We start from the raw sequence: 22056 nt of genomic DNA on the forward strand, positions 1-22056 counted from the left end.
TTGTATGTCTTCTTTTTGTTTTTGCTCTACTTGAATAATTGGAAGATGTATCTTTTTTATTTTTGGTACTTTTAAAATGTATTCGTTTTAATAGAAGATTTATTTAGCTTCAGTATCTGTGTTTATGAATAACATGGATAACATATTTATTTCTGTTTTCCATATATAAATGTAAAAGTGCTGGTATTTTTTTTTATCAACAAATTGAAAATCCTTAGGTCTCTCTTTGTGGTCCAGAACAAGCTAACATAGCATATGAATAAGGACTTTTTTATTGTATAAATTTAAGTTGTACAGTAGGATGTTTTGATATACATATATGGCCATGCACCACACGATGATGTTTCAATCAGGACCACATATACAATGGCGGTCTCATAAGATTATAATGGAGCTAAAAAACTGTATTGTTTACATGTGTGTGGTGATGCTGGTGAAAACAAACCTGCACTACCAGGCCTATAAAAGTATAGCACATACAATTATGTGCAGTACATAGCGCTTGATACTGATAATAAACAACAATGTTACTGGTTTATATCTTTATTATACTATAGTTTTTTTAGCCAGATTGGTGCAAAAGTAATTACATTTTTTGCCATTAAAAGTAATAAGAATTGAGATGGGGTAGTAGTAGTAATAATAGTCTAGTAATATTAAATAAGTAGTAATATTAATAGGTAGTACCATTAAAATATTAATATTAATTAATAAGTAGTAATATTAAAAGTAGTCATAATTGAGACAGAGTCTTGCTCTGTTGTCCAGGCTGGAGTGCAGTGGTGCAATCTCAGCTCATTGCAACCTCTGCCTCCTGGATTCAAGCAATTCTCCTACCTCAGCCACCTGAGTAGCTGGGATTACAGGGGCCTGCCACCATGCCCAGATAATTTTTGGACTTTTAGTAGAGATGACATTTCACCATGTTGGCCAAGCTGGTCTTGAACTCCTGACCTCAAGTGATCCATGCGCCTCAGCCTCCCAAAGTGCTGGGATTACAGGTGGTACTTTTATTATTATTTTAGAGTGCACTCCTTCTACTAATAAAAAAAAAAAATGCTAACTGTAAAAACAGTCTCAGGCAGGTCCTTCAGGTTGTATTCCAGAAGAAGGTGGTGTCATCATAAGAGATGACAGCTCCATGCGTATTATTGTCCCTGAAGACCTTCCAGTGGGACAAGATGTGGAGGTGGAAGACAGTGATATTGATGATCCTGACCTTGTGTAGGCCTAGGCTAATGTGGGTGCTTTTGTCTTCATTTTTAACGAAAACGTTTAAAAATTTAAAAAGTAAAAATAGAGAAAAGCTTATAAAATAAGAATATAAAGAAAGAAAATATTTTTGTACAGCTGTACAATGTGCTTATGTTCTAAGCTAAGTGTTACTACAAAAGAGTCAAAAAGCTAAAAAAAATTAAGAAGTTTATAAAGCAAAAAAAGTTAGAGTAAGTTAAGGTTAATTTATCGTTAAAGAAAGAAAACTACTTTTGAGAATTTAGTGTAGCCTAACTGTACAATGTTTATATAAAGTCTATAGCAGTGTACAGTAATGTCCCAGGCCCTCATATTCACTCACTATTCAATCACTGGCTCACCCAAAGGAACTTCCAGTACTGCAAGCTACATTAATGGTAAATACTCCATACAGGTGTATGATTTTTAACAATCTTTTATACCATATTTTTTACTGTACCTTTTCTATGTTTAGGTACACAAATACTTAGCACCATGTTACATTTGCCTATAGTTTTCAGTGCAGTCACATGCTGCACAGGTTTGTGGCCTAGGAGCAATAGGCTATACCAAATAGCCTATGTGTGTAGTAGGCTATACCACCTAGGTTTATGTAAGTATACTCTATTATATTTGCACAACAATGAAATTGCCTAACAACGCATTTCTCAGAAAGTATCCTCATCGTTAAGCAATGCATTACAGTACATGATGAAATGCTTACTACAGGTAAGCAATTTAATATATCCATTATATCACATAGTTACCTTGTTTTGTGGTAAGAGCAGCTAAAATCTACTTTTAGAAAATTTGCAGTATGCAATACAATATTATTAACTGTAGTCCTCATACTGTACTTTAGATCTCTAGATTTGTCTTACAAAACTGCAACTTTGTACTGTTTGCCATGCATCTCTGCATCCCCTCCCCACCCTGCCTCTGGTAACTACTGTTTTGTTCTCTTTTTCTATGTATTTAACTTTTTTTCTTTTTAGATTCTACATATAAGAGATATTAATAGCATGCAGCATTTTTCTTTCTGTGTCTGGTTTATTTCATTCAGCATAACGTCCCCCAAGTTCATCTGTGTTGTTGCAATGGCAGAATCTCTTTCTTTTTCAAGGCTAAATAACATTTTTAAAAATTTTATCTTAGTTTCAGCAGTACATGTGCAGGTTGTTATATAGGCAATTGCATGTCATGGGGGTCTGGTGTACAGATTATTTCATCACCCAGGTAATAAGCATAGTACACAACAGGCAGTTTTTCCATCCTCACCCTCCTCACACCTTCCACCCTTAAGTAGGCCCCAGTGTCTGTTGTTCCCTTCTTTGTGTCCAATGTTTAATTCCCACAAAGAACATGCAGTATTTGGTTTTCTGTTTCATTGTACATATATACCACAATTCCTTCATCCATTCATCCATTGATAAACACTTTTGTTGTTGCCACATCTTGGTCATTGAGAATAATACTGCAGTGAACATGGGGGCACAAATATCTATAGGAGGTGATGATTTCATTTCCTTATGCCCAGACGAGGGATTGCTGGGTCATATGGTAGTCCATTTTTAATTTTTTGAGAAAGCTCATACTGTATTCCACAATGGCTGTACCAATTTGCATTCCCACCAATAGTGTAGAAGGGTTCCATTTTCTCTACACTCTTGCCAACACTCATCTCTACTGGGTTTTTGTTTGGTTGTTTTTGTTTTATTTTTTTATAATAGCCTTCCTAACTTGTGTGAGGTGATATGTCACTGTGGTTTTGATTTGCATTTCCCTGATGGTTAGTGATGTTGAGCACATCTTTGTATAGCTATTGGACATTTTTATGTCTTCTTTGGAGAAACGTCATACAAATAGTGATTTTTCTTGAGTAGTGATTATCTTGGAAATGTGATTGAACACTGTATTAAAAATTGTTGAGATCAAAAAATTTTTTTTAAAAAGTTTGTCTATTCTTGGTTTGCCTAATTCCTTTTAGTCTTTCTTCTTATAAAATTAAGAGTTACATATCTGGATTTGCTTAGGTTATTAAAGAATGTAGGAGAGATTAAATCCTGATTTACTGGACTTCATACTCACTCTCTTGTTTATTCCTTAATCATGAATTGAGCATCAGCTCTTTGGAAGTCTTCATGTTAGTAGTGGGAATGTTTTCCCCAAAACAAATCAATTTCTTGCCCATTTAATTTTAGAGTCTGGGAGCAGCTGTCATTAAAAAAAAAAGAGATGATGAGGTGCTCTCTAAGACTTAAATAACAAGTACAAAGGAGGAATGAGAAAAAGAGGAGGTTTGAGATGAGAGCAATCAAGTGTAAATGCCCTGAGGCAAGGCAGTTTGGAGTGTTAGGAAACCTCAAGTCCCCCATTGGGAGGTAATTTTAAGGGAAACTACGTGGTGGACTGGATGAGGCTGTGGGAGGGGCCAGGCCCTCAGATGGTGCCTCTCAGAGGTGTGAGACAAAGCCTGGAATGGGAAGTAGTTCTTAACAATTATTTTGTGCTCACGGATAAACCAGAGAGAATCTGCACCTGGGGCAGGAATGGAATGTGCCCTGTGCTCTTGTCCCAGTGCAGGAGAACATAGTCACAGTGCACAAACTAGGTGCTTTATACAGTTGGTGAATTTCAGTGTTGACAGACTAAGCCTGGAATGGGAAACTGTCCCTAACGTTTACTTTCCTGTTGTGGGAAAACCAGACAGAACCCCTACCTAGGACAGAAGTGAAAAGTGTTCTATGTCCCTATCCTAGCACAGTCTAATACAGTGCACAACCTAGGTGTTCTATGTACATCATCTCTATTGAGTTTCTGAGAAATAAGGGAGATGACAGCTTCAGGGGAGGTAAGATGCCCAGAAGCCACGGTTCTGGCACTGTTTGTCCTGGGTTGGAGAATCAAGAACCCGCTCTATTAAAAGGACATTCAACAGGGGTGCAGCCAGGCATGGTGGCTCATGCCTGTAATCCCAGCACTTTGGGAGGCGAGGCAGGTGGATCTCTTGAGATCAGGAGTTCAAGACCAGTCTGGCCAACATGGTGAAACCCCGTCTCTACCAAAAATACAAAAATTAGCTGGAAGTGGTGGTGGACACCTGTAATCCCAGCTACTAGGGAGGCTGAGGCAGGAGAATCACTTGAGCCCTGCGGCAGAGGTTGCAATGAGCCGAGATAGCGCCTCTGCACTCCAGCCTGGGTGACAGAGTGAGACTCCATCTCAAAAAATAAATAAATAAATAATAAAAATCAAAACAGGTGGTTAACATAGAAGGGTGCCTAGGAGTTAGAAAAAAATATTGGCCATTGACAAAAATTTTGAGACTTGAGTTGTATCCAATTGGGGAAGGCTCTTCCACAAACACTTTATAAATTATATAATTTTCCTTGCTAAGCAGCATTTTGTTTGATTGTAATTTCTTTGGAGTTTGGTAATATGCTCAAGTTCACGGGGTGAGTAAGTGACAGGGCTGGGACTAGACTCCTGTTCTGAATTCTTCTAGAGCCCACACTCTTCATTCTATTCCTCTCTGCCTGGAGCAGACTTTGTGCTCTTTAATTCACTTTTCTTCTCAATACTCCCAAATATATCTCAGGGGTTAAAAAGAAGGATTCTGTGCCCAAAGAATTGGATTGGAATACATAGCCAAAGCAATAAAGAATATAAAAATAAAGGAAAGCTATCAATAAAGAGGAGAAAGAGATATTATTCAGTGACAATATGATCATCTACATATGCACAGTCAGATAACCTCAAAATCCGGGACCACACAATCATCCTGAACAGCTCCTTCCCCTTAAGAAGTAAATCAATTAAAACAGAAGTCACATAAGAGGCTAATGCTGGCTATTGAAAAGAGTAAATCAGCGTCATTTTTCTCTCACAACCCACCACCTACCCTGGACTCCCTGCTTTGTGTTATAATTTCTTTACCCCACATTAGCCCTGGGGCACAGACTTGCAACGTTTGCAGTAGGAACACTGCCCAAGAGTTTGCAGGGATGTGGCATTTCCCAGGAAGCCTTTATTCAGAGAGGCAAGAGAAAATAAGGAGGACACCCATAAATAAATACTGGAAAGACAACCACACCAAAAGATAACGGGGCGATCTACCCAAACCTGTTCTCAGCCTAGAATGCCCCAGGCAGTGCAGTCAGACTGAGCATCCTCTCTTTTACCCTTCAGAGTTCTCAGTGAAGTGAGAGTTTTGACCTAAGGTGACCTCAGTTAACTAGAGGGAGGATCCAGGGTCTGGCAGATATCAGGGAGGACCTTGAATGAAGAACAGGAGGAGCCAGAACAGTGATGTCCCATAGAAAAGAAACCCAACTCTGCTGTCTGTCCGCACAGGACCCAAACATCCCTGGCCTAATGTGGCTCATCAAAACTTCAGCCTAGATCTCGGAGGACCTTGATCTGAGCAGGATTCATGGCATGGAAGGTGGAGTCCCAGGACTGGCCAATAGCGAAGTGAGGTTCTCGAGTGAGTAAAAAAGGGAAAACTAAACCCACAAACAAGGGGACTTCTCGGAGCCCAATCCATGTTTTTAACCCTGGAAAGCCCTAGGCAGAGCTATAAAACTGGCTTGCCCCTCATTTCAGCCTGGAGGGTCTCAGGGAGGGGAAGGCTTTGTCTAACGGGGCAGCCTCAGTTCTTCAGAGGTTTCTTGGCCCTAACTAGAGTCAAGATGAAGACCAAGCCGGTGCGGTGTCTCAGGCCTGTAATCCCAGCACACTGGGAGGCCGAGGCGAGTGAACTGTTTGAGCCCAGGAGTTCGAAACCAGCCGGGGCAGCATGGCGAAAACCTGTCTCTAAAAAAAAAAAAAAAAAAATTGGCCGAGCAGCAGTGGAGCACCCCTGTAGTCCCAGCTACCCAGGAGACTGAGGTAGGAGGATTGCTTAAGCCCTAGGGGTCAAGGCTGCAGTGAGCCAAGGTCACACCACTGCGCTCCAGCCTGGGGGACAGAGGGAGACACTGTCTCAAATTAGCAGGGCGTGGTGGGGCGCACCTGTAGTCCCAGCTATTCGGGAGGCAGAGGCGGGAGAATTGCTTGAACCCGGGAGGCAGAGGTTGCAGTGAGCCAAGATGGCGCCACTGCACTCCCACCTGGGTGACAGCGAGACTCTATCTCAAAACAAATAAATAAATAAATATAAATTTTTTTTTCTTTTTTTTAATTTTAAGGCAGGGCTCTGGCTCACGCTTGTAATCCCAACATTTTGGGAGGATGAAGCCAGCCTCATCGCTTAAGCACAGGAGTTCGAGGACTGGGAGGTGGAGGTTGTGTTAAGCCAAGATTGCGCGGCTGCACTCCAGCCTGGAAGACGGAGAGAGCCCCTATCACAAAAAAAAAAAAAAAAAAAAAGAAGAAAGAAAGAAATATGAGGCCCACTGGTGCTAACCAGGGAACCTCTCTCCAAAAGAGGGGCCTACCAAAAGCCCTAACCCTGTTTCAGGTCTTTGAAGCCCCAGGACATGGTCCGATAACATGCCTAGACTTCCCCTCTAGGGACTATGGGAGGGGAGGATTTTGGAGGTTGGCGGACTTCGCTCAGTAGAGGTGTTACTCTGCTCCACTTAGTATCAAGGTGAGAACCCTGAATAAGGACCTAGGGACCACTGACTCCAGAGCAGTGGGGTCCCAGCGTCTCACCCCCTGCTGTCAGCCCTCGGGGACCCCGAGCAGGACGTGGCTCACCCTCACTTCCGCTTTGAAAGTGAGGCCGTTGGCCTGACAGGTGCAATAGCTTCAGTCAGGTCCGCAGCCTAGCGTGAATTCTTAGAACTGATCCAGAGTAAAGGTAAGAACCCTCAGCGGGGACTGAAGGGACAACTCCCTGCCCATTACAAAAGGGGACCCACAACGTCTCACCCTTGTGGTTGACCCTGGGAGGTCTGTCTCGAAAGGCTCCCAGAGGGAGGGTCTTTCACTAAGGGAGCAGCCCCAGTTATTCAGCTGGAGGGGACCTGGACCCTAACTGTAGCCAAGTTGAAGTCTCCGAGTGCTAAAGGACGGAATCTCTTCCCAGTAGGGGCGTCAACAGAAAGCAGCAGCAGCCCTACTGGTTAGCATCCCCCTGGTTAGCACCAGTGGTCCTTGTCTTTTTAATTTTTTTTATTTTTTTTTTCAGACAAGGTCTCACTGCTGCTAGCCAGTTTAGAAGGCTCCAGACAAGTGTAGTCATAAGCGGAGGCCCTGACTTCCCCGTCCAGGGAGGGAAGTGTTCAGGGAGATGAGGGTTTTATTTGGAGGTTGGCGAACTCAGGTCAGTAGAGGGAGAAATTTCAGGCTGTGATAAGATACCAAGGTGAAGACCCTGAATGAGAATCTAGGGACCGGCGACTCCAAAACAGTGAAGTCTCATAGACTTCCACCCCTGTTGTCAGCCATCAGACCCCAGGAAGCTGTGAACAGGTAAGGCTCTTCCTCACTTCCTTGGAAGTGCTTTGAATGAAGGGGAGGATCTGGAGGTGAGGGGCACGGCATCCCTTCGGCAGAGGGTGAATTCCTTGGACTGTCTGGAGTCAAGATCAGGACCCTGAATGTGAATGAAAGGGACCACCATCCCCCAACCTATAACAAAGAGGGCCACAGTAAATCCTGCCCCAAAGTCTTCCCTGGGAATACCTTGAAAGCTGTCTGACAGATAGCTACCTGGAAAGGCTCAGGGAGGGAAGGGCGTTGGTCTAAGAAAGTAGCCCCAGTTCAGCAGGTGGAAGAGACACTTGGGTCCTAACTGGAGTCAAGGTGAGGGCCCTGAGTGCTAATGAAGGAATCTCTCTGCAATAGAGGTGTCAACACAAACAATGTCCTTGCACTCATTTTGCAAGCTCCAGGCAAAGGTATTCATAGGTGAGGGGTCCCTGACTTCCCTGTCTAGGGCCTTGTTCTGAGGCTGGAGGACTTAGGTTAATGGAGGGAAGTGTCCCACATCCTACTAGGAGTCAAGGTCAGAGACCTGAGAGAAAACTAAAGGGAACACTCTCTCTAAAAAGTAGAGTCCCACAAATTATTCCTCTTCTCTTAGCTCCGGGAAGCCTTGGAATAACATCAGCCCCCCTTACTGCCTACAGAGTGCCAGAAAGGTTGAACTAATTACATGTCCCAGTTCTGCAGAGGGAAGAGTGAGGAGACCCAGAGCCTTACAGGGGTCAGAGTGAGGACCCTGAATGAAGACTAGTGATACAACTCCTCCCACATAAAGAAGAGACAACAAAGAGCCCCTCACTCCCCACTTGCAGCACTGACCAGGCTGGGCATGGAGGTCCAGGTGTATGTGAACTCACCTTCTTTTTTTTTTTTTTTTTTTTTGAGATGGAGTCTCGCTCTGTCGCCCAGGCTGGAGTGCAGTGGTGCAATCTCGGCTCACTGCAAGCTCCGCCTCCCGGGTTCATGCCATTCTCCTGCTTCAGCCTCTCCGAGTAGCTGGGACTACAGGCGCCCGCCACCACGCCCGGCTAATTTTTTTTGTATTTTTAGTAGAGACGGGGTTTCACCGTGGTCTCGATCTCCTGACCTCGTGATCTGCCCGCCTCGGCCTCCTAAAGTGCTGGGATTACAAGCGTGAGCCACCGCGCCCGGCCGAACTCACCTTCTTTTAATGGCATTAGGTTGCTGAGAGCCTTTATCTAAAGTGAGGGGCATCAGCTCAGCAGAGGCAGCTGTCCTAGGTCCTATCTAGAGACAAGATGAGGACTATGAATGAGGTGTCAGGACCCCATTAAGCCCAGGAAAGAGTAGGACTCCACAATGCTGTTAGCACCTAGTTCCTCCTGTCAGGGGTGGTGAGGCTGAGACATTCCTTCACCTCCTCTTAGGTGGTCCCAAGGAGATGAGGACATTTGCTGGAGGTGTCAAATTTAGTGCAGCACAGGGGAGGAGACCCAGCCCTGACAGTTTTTATGATGGTCCTGAATGTGAACTGAGAGAAACCTCCTACCCCAGAGTAAAAGGAGATCCACAAGGACTAGACATGCCACGGCTGCTCTCAGTCCCAGTATACACAGAACAGGGCTGGCAGGCTGTGACCTAAGGCACACTCTAATTACTTTCACAGGGTTCTCAGAGGACAAACTGATCAGAACAGAAGCCCTCTGGGTTTCTAGAGCAGTGCTCTCACAGAAAACTGCAGAGGCGGCCTTCTTTTAAATCCAAAGTTGTACCTCTCCGCTGAAGGCGCTCATACCCTCTCTTTCTCTCTCTCCTCCAGGTGCCTGTATCACCTGCCTTTCTGCTGACACTCCTGCCTGCTGTTCCTGACTACAGCCATCATGCCTCGGGGTCGGAAGAGTACGCTCCGTGCACGTGAGAAATGCCAGCAGACCCGGGGTCAGACCCAGGATCACCAGGGTGCTCAGATCACTGCAACTAACAAGAAAAAAGTATCCTTTTCATCCCCTCTTGTTTTGGGGGCTACTATCCAGAAAAAGTCTACTGGTAGGTCAGGTAGTGCTCTCAAGAAGCCTCAGAGAGCACTATCCACCACTACATCTGTAGATGTTTCTTACAAAAAGTCATGCAAGGGAGCCAACAGCAAAATTGAGAAAAAGCAAAGCTTCTCTCAGGGTCTATCCTCCACTGTGAGGTCTCGCACAGACCCTCTAACCATGAAGGCAAATATGTTGGTGCAGTTCCTGATGGAAATGTACAAAATGAAAAAGCCCATTATGAAAGCAGATATGCTAAAAATTGTCCAAAAAAGCTATGAGAATCGCTTCCCTGAGATCCTTAAAAAAGCTTCTTTCAACATGGAGGTGGTATTTGGTGTTGATTTAAAGAAAGTTGATTCTACCAAGGACTCCTATGTCCTTGTCAGCAAAATGGATCTCCCCAACAATGGGACGGTGACTCGTGGCAGGGGGTTTCCCAAGACAGGTCTCCTGCTGAATCTTCTAGGCATGATCTTCATGAAGGGCAACTGTGCCACTGAGGAGAAGATCTGGGAATTCCTGAACAAGATGAGAATATATGATGGGAAGAAACACTTCATATTTGGGGAGCCCAGAAAGCTCATCACCCAAGATTTGGTGAAGCTTAAATACCTGGAGTACCGACAAGTGCCCAACAGTAATCCTGCACGCTATGAATTCCTGTGGGGTCCAAGAGCCCATGCTGAAACCAGCAAGATGAAGGTACTGGAGTTTTGGGCCAAGGTCAATCAAACTGTCCCTAGCGCGTTCCAGTTCTGGTATGAAGAGGCTTTGAGAGATGAGGAAGAAAGAGTCCAAGCTGCAGCTATGCTCAATGATGGCAGTAGTGCCATAGGCAGAAAGTGTTCCAAGGCCAAGGCTAGCAGCTCTTCCCACGCCTAGTGAAGTTGAAGCAAATTTTGCATTTTGTGGTTAAAGAGGGCAGTCACTGTTCCAAGGAGTGAAGGACTGGGTGTTACTGGAGGGAACACACTGTATAATACCTTTTGTTTCTGTTCTAAATGGATAATTTGAAGATTTATCTGTATTTGGGGGCATATTTTTCAAATGTTCCTTTTATTTAACATTGTAATCTAAGTTTAGGATTGATATTGGTCATATTTGTTGTTTAAGAGTAAAAATTTTGCTGTTTTGTAAAACAGATTGAGAAAAGTTCTATCTTATTTAGTGATCTGGTGCAAGATAACTTGGAATTAGAATAAGCATTTCCTTGAAAATGTTAAAAAAAAAGTCAGCAGTAAAATGTATGGCACTAAGAAATAGAGAAAGAGTGTAAGATGGTCAATATTTGGTTTCCTAAATGCTTTTACTCTGTGTTTTAAGAAAATAAAAGATAAATAACCATATATGTCTGGCTTACTTAAGAATGTAGAGTTAAATCATAATAAATTAGACCTCATGCTGACACACTCATTCTCTAAGTGTTAATTGAGCATCTGCTCTTGGAAGGATCCATGCTAATACTGGGAGGGTTAAGAAAAAGATGACCAAGCAACCGACCTTAAAATTATAAGGTCGAGAAGCAGCTATCATCTAAGGAAAATGGTGATATACACTCTAAAACCAAAAGGATACATGATAAGAAGGGAGGGAGGTGGTTCCACATGAGAACAGTCAAGTATGAATTATCTAATCAAGGTGGTGTTGGGCCTAAGGAAAGTGCAGGTCCCTCAGTGGGAGTTAATCTAAGTGAGGCTCCATGGTGGGCTGGATGAGGCTGTGGGAAAGGTGAGCAGGGGCCAGGCTCTTAGAAGTTGCCTCGCAGAGGTGCGAGACAAAGCTTGGAATAGGAAACAGTTCTTAACAGTTACTTTGGGATCATGGATAAATCAGGGAGAATCTGGGGTAGGAATGTGTCCTGTGCTCTTGTCCCAGTACAAATAAACACAGCACACACTAGGTGTTTTGTGCACATCATCTCCAGCCAGTTTCTGAGAAATAAGGGTAATACCCTCAAGGGAGGTGGGAGGCCCAGAAGCCACTGTGCTGGCACTCTTTGCCCTGGGCTGGGGGATCCAGAGCCTGTTCCATTAAAAGCGCATTCAATTAGGTTACCTCATGTGTGATTTGGCAAACTCTAGGCAAGGTCTAGATTTTGAGAGGTGGTTAAATGAATCAAAATAAAAGTGGTTTAGATGGAAGGATAGCTGAGAGAGAGGGAAGTTTTTGGTCCTTGAAACTCATTTTAGAATCTGTGTTGCAGGAGGAAGTCGACCTCATACTAATATTGAATGATCTATCAAGTAATAAGGAAATATTATTTACTTTTCCTTTCTAGGTAGCACTTTATCTGATAGGGCTTTCTTTGTCCTAGAATATGGTATAATCTCTGACATCTCCTGCATTGAAAAATAAGTCCTAGTGTAGTAGATTGCAATGTCAGGGTACAAATTAATCATAAGAACTGGCACTATTATATGTCTCAATACATCTCAAGCACTTTACATACATTGTATACATTTTACCAGTCCTACAAAACAGAGCTTATCAAACCCACTTCACAGATAAAAAGCCTGAAGCCCACGGTCTATTAATGTGTCCAATTTCACACGGCTGGTAAGTGACAGGACTGGGACAAGACCCCCAGTCTGAATTAGTGTAAAGCACACTCTGTTCCATGCCTCTCAACCTGAGACTGACTGTGTCCCCTTATTCGCTTTTCTTCTCACTACTCCCAAACATATATCAAGTGATGAAAAGATTCTGTACCCAATCTGCTGGACTGAAATACAGAACCAGAGCAAGGAAATTACCAAAATGGTCGAGAGGTGTGAATTAAGGAGAGAAAGATAATATTTGGTGACAATAAGATTACATACGCAAAGTCAGATAAACTCAAAAGATCATGGGGTCACATTCTAAAATTCTGGACTGTCCCCCTTTTTATAGGAAGTTAAATCTTTTCCAAGAGAAATACAGAAGAGGGTGGTAAAGAGAAGAAATAGATTAATTTTTTTTTTTTTTCTCTGACAGTATGACTTCTATCCTCGGGCTTCTGCTTTGTGTTACAGCTTCCCTATCTTACATCACTCCTGGGACAGGGATGCATTGTCTGCAAGATTTATTGTAGGAAACTGATCAAGAATTTTTAGGGATGTGGCATTTCCCAGGAAGTCATTAATTAAGGGACAAGAGCCAAGATAAAGACCTTCATATAGGAGGACTGAGCAGAACAACATGCCAGACAGAGTTCTTAGCCTGAGCATCTCCTCACTTATTCTTCAAGGTTCTCAGGGACTTGTGAGTTCCTGCATCTCAGGTCAGTAGAGAGAGGAGTCCCATTCTCTGACACATACCAAGTTGAGGACCCTGAATGAAGAATGAGGGAAGCACTCACCCAGATAGACTTGACAGGATGTGGTTGAACCTGATTTCTACTCCAGAGGTCTTAAGAAGGTAAAGACCGTGATCTGACTCAGGTCCATAGAGGAAGTCCTGGCTGACTCAGGTCCATAGAGGAAGGATACCTAATGTGTGCCAGGAGTAAAGTGAGTACCCTGAAGAGTTCAGGAACCACCAAACCCCTATCAGTGGGGATCCCACAGAATCCTCCCTATTGTCATTTCTGAGAGATTTAGGCATGAATGTCAGACAGAGGCACCCTCATATCCTCAGTAGTAACAGAGAAGTGAAGGTCTTGTTCTGAGGTGGGCAATCCCAGCTCAGCAAAGGGAGGAATATTAAGCCTTCCTGTGAGTGAGATTTAGGATCCTGAGTTAGGACCTGAGTAGGACAATCCACCATAAGACCACAACCTGTCTACCACAGCTGCCACTCTTGGGAGACTATGGTCAGTTGTGGCCAGATAAGGCCACCCTCTTCCTCCTATCAGATCTCAGGGATGTGCAGGCCTTTTAAACGGAGAGGTCTTCAGGTCAAAAAAGAGGGGAGCCCCAGGACCTGCTAGGAGCCAAATCAAGGAAACCGAATGAGAACTGAGGGGACTGCTCACCTCTGAATAGAGAGGACAAGAGAGTCCACCCCCTGCATAACTCTTAAATTGCCAGAGCAACATGTAAGGCTGAGGACTCACCATCACTTTTTTATTTTTTTAATAATTGACCTTCTTTTGTAGAATAGTTTTACGTTCACAGCAAAACTGAGCAGAAAGCACAGAGTCTCATAGGCATCCTGTCCTCCCACAGACACAGCCTCCTTCATATCAACCTCCCAAGCCAGGGTGAAACATTTGTTACAATTGAGAATACGTGGACACATCATTATCACCCAATGTCCGTAGTTTAGGATTCATTCCTGATGCTGCACATTCTGTGGTTTTAATATTTAAAAATGTATAATGACATATGTTTACCACCATAGAATCATCCAGAATTGTTTTACTGCCTTAAAAGTTCTCTGTGCCTGATCTATTTATCTCTCACTCTCCCCAACCCTTGGAAACCACTGAACTTTTTACTGTTTCCATACTTTTGCCTTTTCCAGAATGTCATATAGATGGAATTATGCAATGTGTAGACTCTCCAGATTGGCTTCTTTCACTTTGTAATATGTATCTAAGTTTCATCCACGTCTCTTTGCGGCTTGATAGTTCATTCCCTTTTAGTGCTGAATAATATTTTATTCTGTTAATTTATCCACTCTCCTTCTGAAGGACATATTGGTTGCTTCCCAGTTTGGGCAATTATGAATAAAGCTACTATAAACGTTTGTGTGCAGATTTTTTTTTTTTTTTTTTTTGTGGACATACCGTTTTCAACTCATTTGGCTGAATAACAAGGAGCGCACTTCCTAGATCATATGATAAGAGTATGCATAGCTTTGTAGGAAACTTACAAACTGTCTTCCAAAGTGGCTGTATCATTTTGCATGCCCACCAGCAATGACAGTGCGCTCCTGTTGCTCCACATCCTCATCAGTATTTGAGGTTATCAGTGTTTTTGATTTTGACCATTCTTATAGGTATGTAGTGGTATCACATTATTGTTTTAATTTACAAGTCTCTAATGATATGTGATGTTGACCATCATTTCATGTACGTATTTGCCTTCCATATATATTATTTGTTGAGGTGCCTGTTTAGATCTTTTGTCTATTTTTAATAGGGTTGGTCAGTTCTTATTGTTCAGTTTTAAGACATTTTTGTATGTTTTGGTTAACAGTCCCTTATCAGATATGTCTTTTGAAAATAATTTTTTCCCAACCTGGGAGTTATCTTATTCTCTTTGTGGTATCTTTAGCAGAGCAGAAGTTTTAATTTAGCGAAGTCCAGATTATCAATTATTTTCTTTCATAGATGCCCATCACATTTTATATCAGAACCAGAAAAGATGAAATTCTTGGTCTGAAGTTGCAGTTATCAGTCAGCAGAAGAGACACTCCACAACCCTGCATGGAATCCAGATGAGGATCCTGAGTGCAAACTCGGGACCTAAAGAGCCCAGGACAGAGAGAGCACTAAATGCTTCTAGGCAGGGGTGGTGTGTTGAGGGGCCCCTAGACGTCCCTCATCTGGGTCCCAGAAAACTAAAGAGTCAGTTTCACAACACCAGTAGAGGGAGGCTCAGGCCCTGCCAAGAGCTGACATGATAATTCTAAAGGTAATCAGAGTGGATCCTCTCCAAGCCAGAACACAGAAAGCCCCACTGCGAGCCTTGTTGTCACCCAGTCAGCCCCAGGCAGGGTTGGCAAGCTGCAGCCTAAGGCACATTGTAACTTCCTCAGCTGGCTTCTCAGGGGACAGAATGACTAAGAACAATAGCCCAGTGAAAACTTAGAGCAGTGTTCTCAAGGAATCCTGCAGAGGCGGCTTCTGAAAAGCCAAGGTAGTATCTGCCTGCTGAAGGTGTTCTCAGGATTTCATTTGTTCTTCTCCGGGAACCACATCACCTGCCCTTCTGCCTACATTCCTGCCTGCTGTGCCTAACCACAGCCATCATGCCTCGGGGTCAGAAGAGTAAGCTCCGTGCCCGTGAGAAACGCCAGCGGACCCGTGCTCAGACTCAGGATCTCAAGGTTGGTCAGGCTACTGCAGCAGAGAAAGAAGAGTCTCCTTCCTCTTCGTCATCTGTTTTGGGGGATACTCCCTCCAGCTCCCTTGCTTTTGGCATTCCCCAGAAGCCTCAGAGAGAGCCACCCACCACCCCTGCTGCTGCAGCTATGTCATGCACTGGATCTGATGAAGGCAACGAGAGCCAAGATGAGGAAAATGCAAGTTCCTCCCAGGCCTCAACATCCACTGAGAGATCACTCAAAGATCCTCTAACCAGGAGGATGAAGATGTTAGTGCAGTTCCTGCTGTACAAGTATAAAATGAAAGAGCCCACTACAAAGGCAGAAATGCTGAAGATCATCAGCAAAAAGTACAAGGAGCACTTCCCTGAGATCTTCAGGAAAGTCTCTCAGCGCACGGAGCTGGTCTTTGGCCTTGCGTTGAAGGAGGTCAACCCCACCACTCACTCCTACATCCTCGTCAGCATGCTAGGCCCCACCAACGATGGAAACCAGAGCAGTGCCTGGACCCTTCCGAGGAACGGGCTTCTGATGCCTCTACTGAGTGTGATCTTCTTAAATGGCAACTGTGCCCGTGAAGAGGAAATCTGGGAATTCCTGAATACGTTGGGGATCTATGATGGAAAGAGGCACCTTATCTTTGGGGAACCCCGAAAGCTCATGACCCAAGATCTGGTGCAGGAAAAATATCTGGAATACCAGCAGGTGCCCAACAGTGATCCCCCACGCTATCGATTCCTGTGGGGTCCAAGAGCTTATGCAGAAACCAGCAAGATGAAAGTCCTGGAGTTTTTGGCTAAGGTGAATGACACCACTCCCAATAACTTCCCACTCCTTTATGAAGAGGCTTTGAGAGATGAAGAGAGAGCCGGAGCCCGGCCCAGAGTTGCAGCCAGGCGTGGCACTACAGCCATGACTAGCGCGTATTCCAGGGCCACATCCAGCAGCTCTTCCCACCCCATGTGAGATCTAAGGCAAATTGTTCACTTTGTGGTTGAAAGACCTGCTGCTTTCTCTGTTCCTGTGATGCATGAATAACTCGTTGATTTATCTCTTTGTTGTATTTTCCAGTGATGATGTTTCTTAAAATAGAAAGTTTATTTAGATTCAGAATATAAATTTAGAAATAGCTTGCATCACACATTTATTGCTGTTTATCAGGTTGGTTTAGTGATAAGAATTTTGTTTTTGAAATACAAATAGAAAATCCTGAAATAATTTTTGTGATACAGAGCAAAATAACATGGCATGGGAGTAAGGTTTTCCTTAGACATTTAAAATAACTCCACAGTAAAATAGGTAGACTCTGAAGATAGAAAGAGAATAAAAGTAAAAGTTGCTTTATTTGTGGTTCATCTTACTCAGTTCAGTCTTTTTTGTTCATAAATTTAAAAGTTACATACCTGGTGTGCTTAGATTATTCAAGAACGTGGAGGCCTGGGCCAAGGTCAATGACAGTGTCCCCATTGTCTTCCCTCCATTAAGAGAAGACTTTGAGAGATGAGGGAGAGAGAGCCAGAGACAGTGTTGCAACTGGGCCTGGCATGTTTCAGTGTGGTGTCCAGCAGTGTCTCCCACTCCTTGTGAAGTCTGAGGTATATTCTTTACTTTTGATTAAGAAAACACTTAACCTTCTAATTAATGGAGGGCCAAAGGGGAGTTGGTGGGAACACCGTATATAACATATTTGTATGTAAAATGATTTATCTTTTCTTTTTCCTGTTTTTCAGTGTCCTTTTTTTAAATTGTAGATTTATTTAGTTTCAGAATCTAAGTTTATGAATGGCATGAAACACTAATTTATTAAAATATATCAGGTTGGAGAGTGAGAAATTTTGCATTATGTAAAGCAATTTAAAAATCTTTTAAGTCTTTTTCTGTGATCTAGAACAAGATAATATGGCATCGGAATATGGAATTTGTAAAAAGGAAATTACCTTGCAATAAAGTTGGTGGGACCAGGAAGTAGAGAAAAAAAAGTAAAATGTGGTCAATTCTTGCTTTGTTTTATTCTTTTTAGTCTTTCTTTGTAAAACTGAAGTATACGTACCCGGATTGGCTTAGCTTTTTCAGGAATGTGGGGGAAATTAAATAGCAATACATTTGACTTCCTGGTCACTTACACTTTAATTGTCCAAATGTTAATTGAGCAGCTGTACTTTGGAGGGCTCCTGGCTAGCACCGGATAAGCTAAGAAAACAAAAAACAAACAAACAACAAAAAAAACCCCAATCCCTGCCCATAGAATTTTAGAATCCAACAGAAGCTATCATATAATGAAGGTGATGAGATACTCCCTAAGACATAAAGACAGGTGAAAAGAGGGGATAAGAAAGAAGGTGGGGGTGTTTCCAGCAGCGGAATCTAGTGTAAATGCCCTAAGCAAGGTAATTGAGACTTCGGGAAACTGAACATACTGCAATAGGAGGTAATTTTATGTCCTGGCATAGTGCCTAGATGGGGCACACTGAGCAGGGGTCACACACTCAGATGGTGGATCTCACACTTGAGAGATGGAGACTGGAATGAAAAATTGCCTTTAACAGTTACTTTGGGATTGTGGAAAAACCAGAGGGAATCTTTGCCTGCAGCAGAGATTGAAAGTGGCTGGTGCTCTTGTCCCAGTGCAAGTGAAGTGAATCCAGTAGACAAACTAGGTGTTTTATGCACGCAGTCCCCAGGGTGTTTCTGAGAAATAAAAGTGATACTCCTTTAAGACTGGAAACTCATAAGCGACTGGGCTAATACTCTGCTATCAGCTGGGGAGCCAGAACCCATTCCATTAAAAGGAATTTTTTTTCCTTTCATGTGTTTTTGCAAATTCTAAGGGAGATCTAGATTTTTGATGGTGGTAAAGTGAATGAAAACAAGAGTGGTTTGGATGAAAGGCCAGAGTTGGTCCTTGAACCAAACCCTAGAAGGTTTGAGTTGCTTTCAGCTGAGAAAGACAACTCCACACTCAAAATATGATTTAATATGGAAAAGTTATTTAGAGTTTCTTTGTAAGCTGCGTTTTGGGCTGATTTGTTGTTCCATGTCTTAGAATGCTCTATACTCTTTGTTATCTCTTGGACTTAAAGAAAATCAGCAGGGAGGATGATTTCTTCTGTAGTTGAAATAATCATAGTAATAACAAATATTGTTTAAAGTCTCAGTGCACACCAGGGCTTTGCACATTTTCACCACATTCCACCAGTCCTACAAGACAAGTCTTATCAAGCCCATTTCACAGATGTAGAGCCTGAGGCTCATAGAGTTTGGTAATGTGCCCAAGTTCACACAGCTAGTAAGTGATAGGGCTGGAACTAGATTGCTGGTCTGAATTCCTCTAGAGCCCACACTGTTCCACTCCTCCCAAACTGAAGCTTACTGTGAATTGCTTAATTCATTTTCTTCTACAACCCCAAAGTGTGTCTCAGGTAAGAAAGAAGAGGTCTCTGTACCCTAGACACTGGATTGGAATACATAACCAGAGCAAGAAGAATACCAAAATAATTGACAGATGCGAATTAAAGAGAAAAAGAAATAATAGTGGGTGACAATGTGATCACCGACAGAAGCAAAATTGGATAGCTTCAAAAGATCAAAAGGTTACAAAAATCATCTGGTTCCACCCTTTTCTGTAGAAAGTAAAACTTTTAGAACTACCCTTTGGTTGGTGAAGTGAAGGAATAGATCAGCATTTTCTTTCCCTGACAGCACAACATCTGTCCTAGGCCCTCCAACGTCACGTCACTTCTGGGACAGGGACCTCTTCTCCGCAAGGTTTGCAAAGAGCAAACTGGTCAAATTTTTGCAGGGATGTGACATTTCTCTGGAAGAGTTAGGTAAAGAGACAGAAGCCAACACGAGAACCCTCATGAATGAATGGTGGGGAGAAAACCACTCCAAAATATAAGGGTTCATCCAGACCCTCAGGAGAGTGACCTCAGTTCAGTAGATAGAGGAGTCCCAGGTTCTGATACATGTAAAGGCGAGGAGCATAAATAAAGACTGATGGAAGGACCCAGCCAAAACTGTGGGGTTCTATGGGGTCCTTTCCTTACTATCTGTTTTTGCAGGTTGCAAAAGGACTGTGATCATATGAAGATCATCCAGGAGTCCAACTCGAAATTCTCAGAAAACAGGACCTTGATGTGAGAGGAGCAGGTTCAGGTAAACAAAGGGTAAGTTACAGGTTTGCTCACTTGTCAAGGTGAGGACCTGAATGTGGACTAAGGGTAGCACCCACATGGCCTCACAAAGTCCCCTCTGCTGTCAGCCCTAGGAAGCCTTGGCGGAGATGACAGGCTGTTTTCTGCCTGGAAAGTCTCAGAGAGATGACTGGTTCCCTCTAATTGGGGCAGCCTCAGTTTTACAGAGGGAAGAGGCCGAGACCCTAACAAGAATCAATGTAGGGCTGTTAAGTGTTAAGAGGGGACCCCACCAGCAGACGAGGCCCCACAGAATTCATTCCCTGTTTTCAGGCATCAGACAGAGCTATCTACCTAAGGTGCCTCTCATTTCCGCCTGGAAGGTCTCAGGGAGGATGGGGAGCGTGGGGCCTGAAGGGAGTAGCTTCAATTCCGCCTGGAGAGGAAACCAGAGTCACGGTGAGGACTCTGAGAGCTGATGAGAAGGCCTCTCCCCAAAAAGGGACTTTTCACAGAGCCCTGCCGCTGCTGTCAGGCCTGTGAGGCCCAGGCAGGGGTGGCCTGTGTGGCACGCTCAGATTTCCACCTTGGGGGCTGAGAGAGGTGGGGCTATTGTTTGGAAGCTGGCGGATTTGGGTCAGCAGGCGGAGTCGTCCCAGGCTGCTAGATACTAAGGTGAGGACCCCTAGTGGGGACGTAGGGACCAGCGACGCTAGAACAGTGACGTCCAGTAGCGTCCTACCCCTGCCGTCAGCCCGGAGGCCACGGGCTGCCGGATGTGACGCATCCTCACTTCCTTTTTGAAGGCGAGGACCCGACCGCGCTGAAGGGGTGGGGTGCAGCGTCTGGTCAGCCGAGGGTGAATTCTCAGGACGGGTCGGGAGTCAAGGTGAGCACCCTGAGTGTAAATTGAAGAGACCACCCCCACCCGTAATAAAGAGGTCCCCTCTAAGTCCCGCTTCTGCATTTGGTCCTGGGAGGCCTCAGGTAACCGGATGGGTAGCACCCTGACTGTCTCTTCAGCGACTTAGGGAGACGAGGGCTTTGGCCTAAGGTTTATAGACTTACGTCAATAGAGGGAGGAGTCCTAAACCGTACTACCCGTAATCCCACAACTTTGGGAGGCTGAGGCGGGTGGATCACGAGGTCAGGAGATCAAGACCATCCTGGCTAACACGGTGAAACCCCATCTTTACTAAAAATAGAAAAAATTAGCCGGGCGTGGCGGTGGGTGGCTGTAGTCCCAGCTACTCAGGAGGCTGAGGCAGGAGAATGGCGTGAACCCGGGAAGCGGAGCTTACAGTGAGCCGAGATTGCGCCACTGCACTCCAGCCTGGGTGACAGAGCGAGATTCCGTCTCAAAAAAAAAAAAAAAGTCCCGCTCCTGCTGTCGGCACGCCCAGGCCCCAGTCAGCCTTGGTGGGATGTGGCCCACTAAGACTGTGAACTTAGGTCCAAGGAATATGAGAACTTTTGTCTACAGGGGCATGGTCTTAGGACCAGTCGATGGGTGGAGTCCCAGAAAGAGTGCCGAGTGGAGGTGGAGACACTGAATGAGGAAATGGCGGCTACTCAATACACAAGGGAGACAACTGCGCCTGATGCTGTCCCTGGGAGTCCCAGGCCAGAGCTGGCAGGCTCAAGTACTCCCCAGCTTCTGCCTTCATGGTCTTAGAGAGAGGAGGGCCTTGGTTTAAGGCCTCACTGCCCCAGTTCAGTAGAGAGATAGGAGTCATATGCCAAGACAGGTGTCAAGGTACAATTTCTGTATGAGGAATGAGGTAACCATTTAGTCCAGAACAGGCAGGAACACAGTCTTACCTTGGCGTTCATTCCTTAGAAGCCAGGGTTAGAACTCTCAAGTTGAGATGCCCCTCATTTCCTTAGGGGGCTGTTTCAGGTACATAATGGCTTTGGTTTAACATGAAAGCCCTTGTTTAGTACAGGGAGGAGGCCCAGTTCCTAAAAGATGGTGATACTGAGGGAGTATGAGGGGACCCCCTCCAAGAAAGAGGTAACACAGATAGAGCCCTATCCCCACTGAGACCTGGGAGATCCAGGTATGGTGACATGCTAAGTCTCGCTCACTTCTTCCTAGAGCATCTCAGGGAAGTGAGGAACTTTATCAAAGGGGGCAGCCTTATGGTAGCAGCTAGACGATTCCTAGGTAATTCCAGGAGTCAAGAAGAAGGCCCTGAGAACTGGGGGAACCATTCATCCCTTAAGAGTGAAAGAAACATGGAATTCCTTCCTGATTTTCTTTTTTATTTAAATTTTATTATTAT

The 22056-nt window shown here is 44.1% G+C and overlaps 2 protein-coding genes across 4 annotated transcripts; both read left to right on the top strand.

The window, feature by feature from the left end:
* The first annotated feature begins 5594 nt into the window (after positions 1-5594).
* MAGEB3 (MAGE family member B3) lies at positions 5595-10943 on the top strand. Of its 2 annotated transcripts, none has more exons than XR_009214365.1 (2): positions 5595-5719; positions 5918-6028. XR_009214365.1 is itself a non-coding variant. In XM_032756311.2 (2 exons), the coding sequence occupies exon 2, from the start codon at positions 9510-9512 to the stop codon at positions 10548-10550; it is 1041 nt and encodes a 346-aa protein (XP_032612202.1). In that variant the 5' UTR covers positions 5596-5719; positions 9449-9509; the 3' UTR covers positions 10551-10943. The 2 variants fall into 2 exon arrangements, 1 of the variants encoding a protein (XP_032612202.1); XM_032756311.2 differs by lacking the exon at positions 5918-6028 and adding an exon at positions 9449-10943 and having other exon boundaries at positions 5596-5719.
* Positions 10944-15218: 4275 nt separating this feature from the next.
* MAGEB4 (MAGE family member B4) lies at positions 15219-20634 on the top strand. Of its 2 annotated transcripts, none has more exons than XM_058441712.1 (3): positions 15219-16439; positions 19700-19804; positions 20578-20634. In XM_058441712.1, the coding sequence occupies exons 1-2, from the start codon at positions 15564-15566 to the stop codon at positions 19715-19717; spliced, it is 894 nt and encodes a 297-aa protein (XP_058297695.1). In that variant the 5' UTR covers positions 15219-15563; the 3' UTR covers positions 19718-19804; positions 20578-20634. The 2 variants fall into 2 exon arrangements, with proteins under 2 accessions (XP_058297695.1, XP_032612204.1); XM_032756313.2 differs by having other exon boundaries at positions 15219-17233; positions 20578-20602.
* Positions 20635-22056: the final 1422 nt, after the last annotated feature.

The sequence above is a fragment of the Hylobates moloch genome, unplaced genomic scaffold (genome assembly GCF_009828535.3).
Source record: "Hylobates moloch isolate HMO894 unplaced genomic scaffold, HMol_V3 SCAFFOLD_7, whole genome shotgun sequence".
Taxonomy (NCBI): Eukaryota; Metazoa; Chordata; class Mammalia; order Primates; family Hylobatidae; genus Hylobates; species Hylobates moloch.

Coding starts and splice junctions, on each gene's coding strand:
- MAGEB3 (XM_032756311.2), top strand. CDS start 9,510: ATGCCTCGGGGTCGGAAGAGTACGCTCCGTGCACGTGAGAAATGCCAG.
- MAGEB4 (XM_032756313.2), top strand. CDS start 15,564: ATGCCTCGGGGTCAGAAGAGTAAGCTCCGTGCCCGTGAGAAACGCCAG.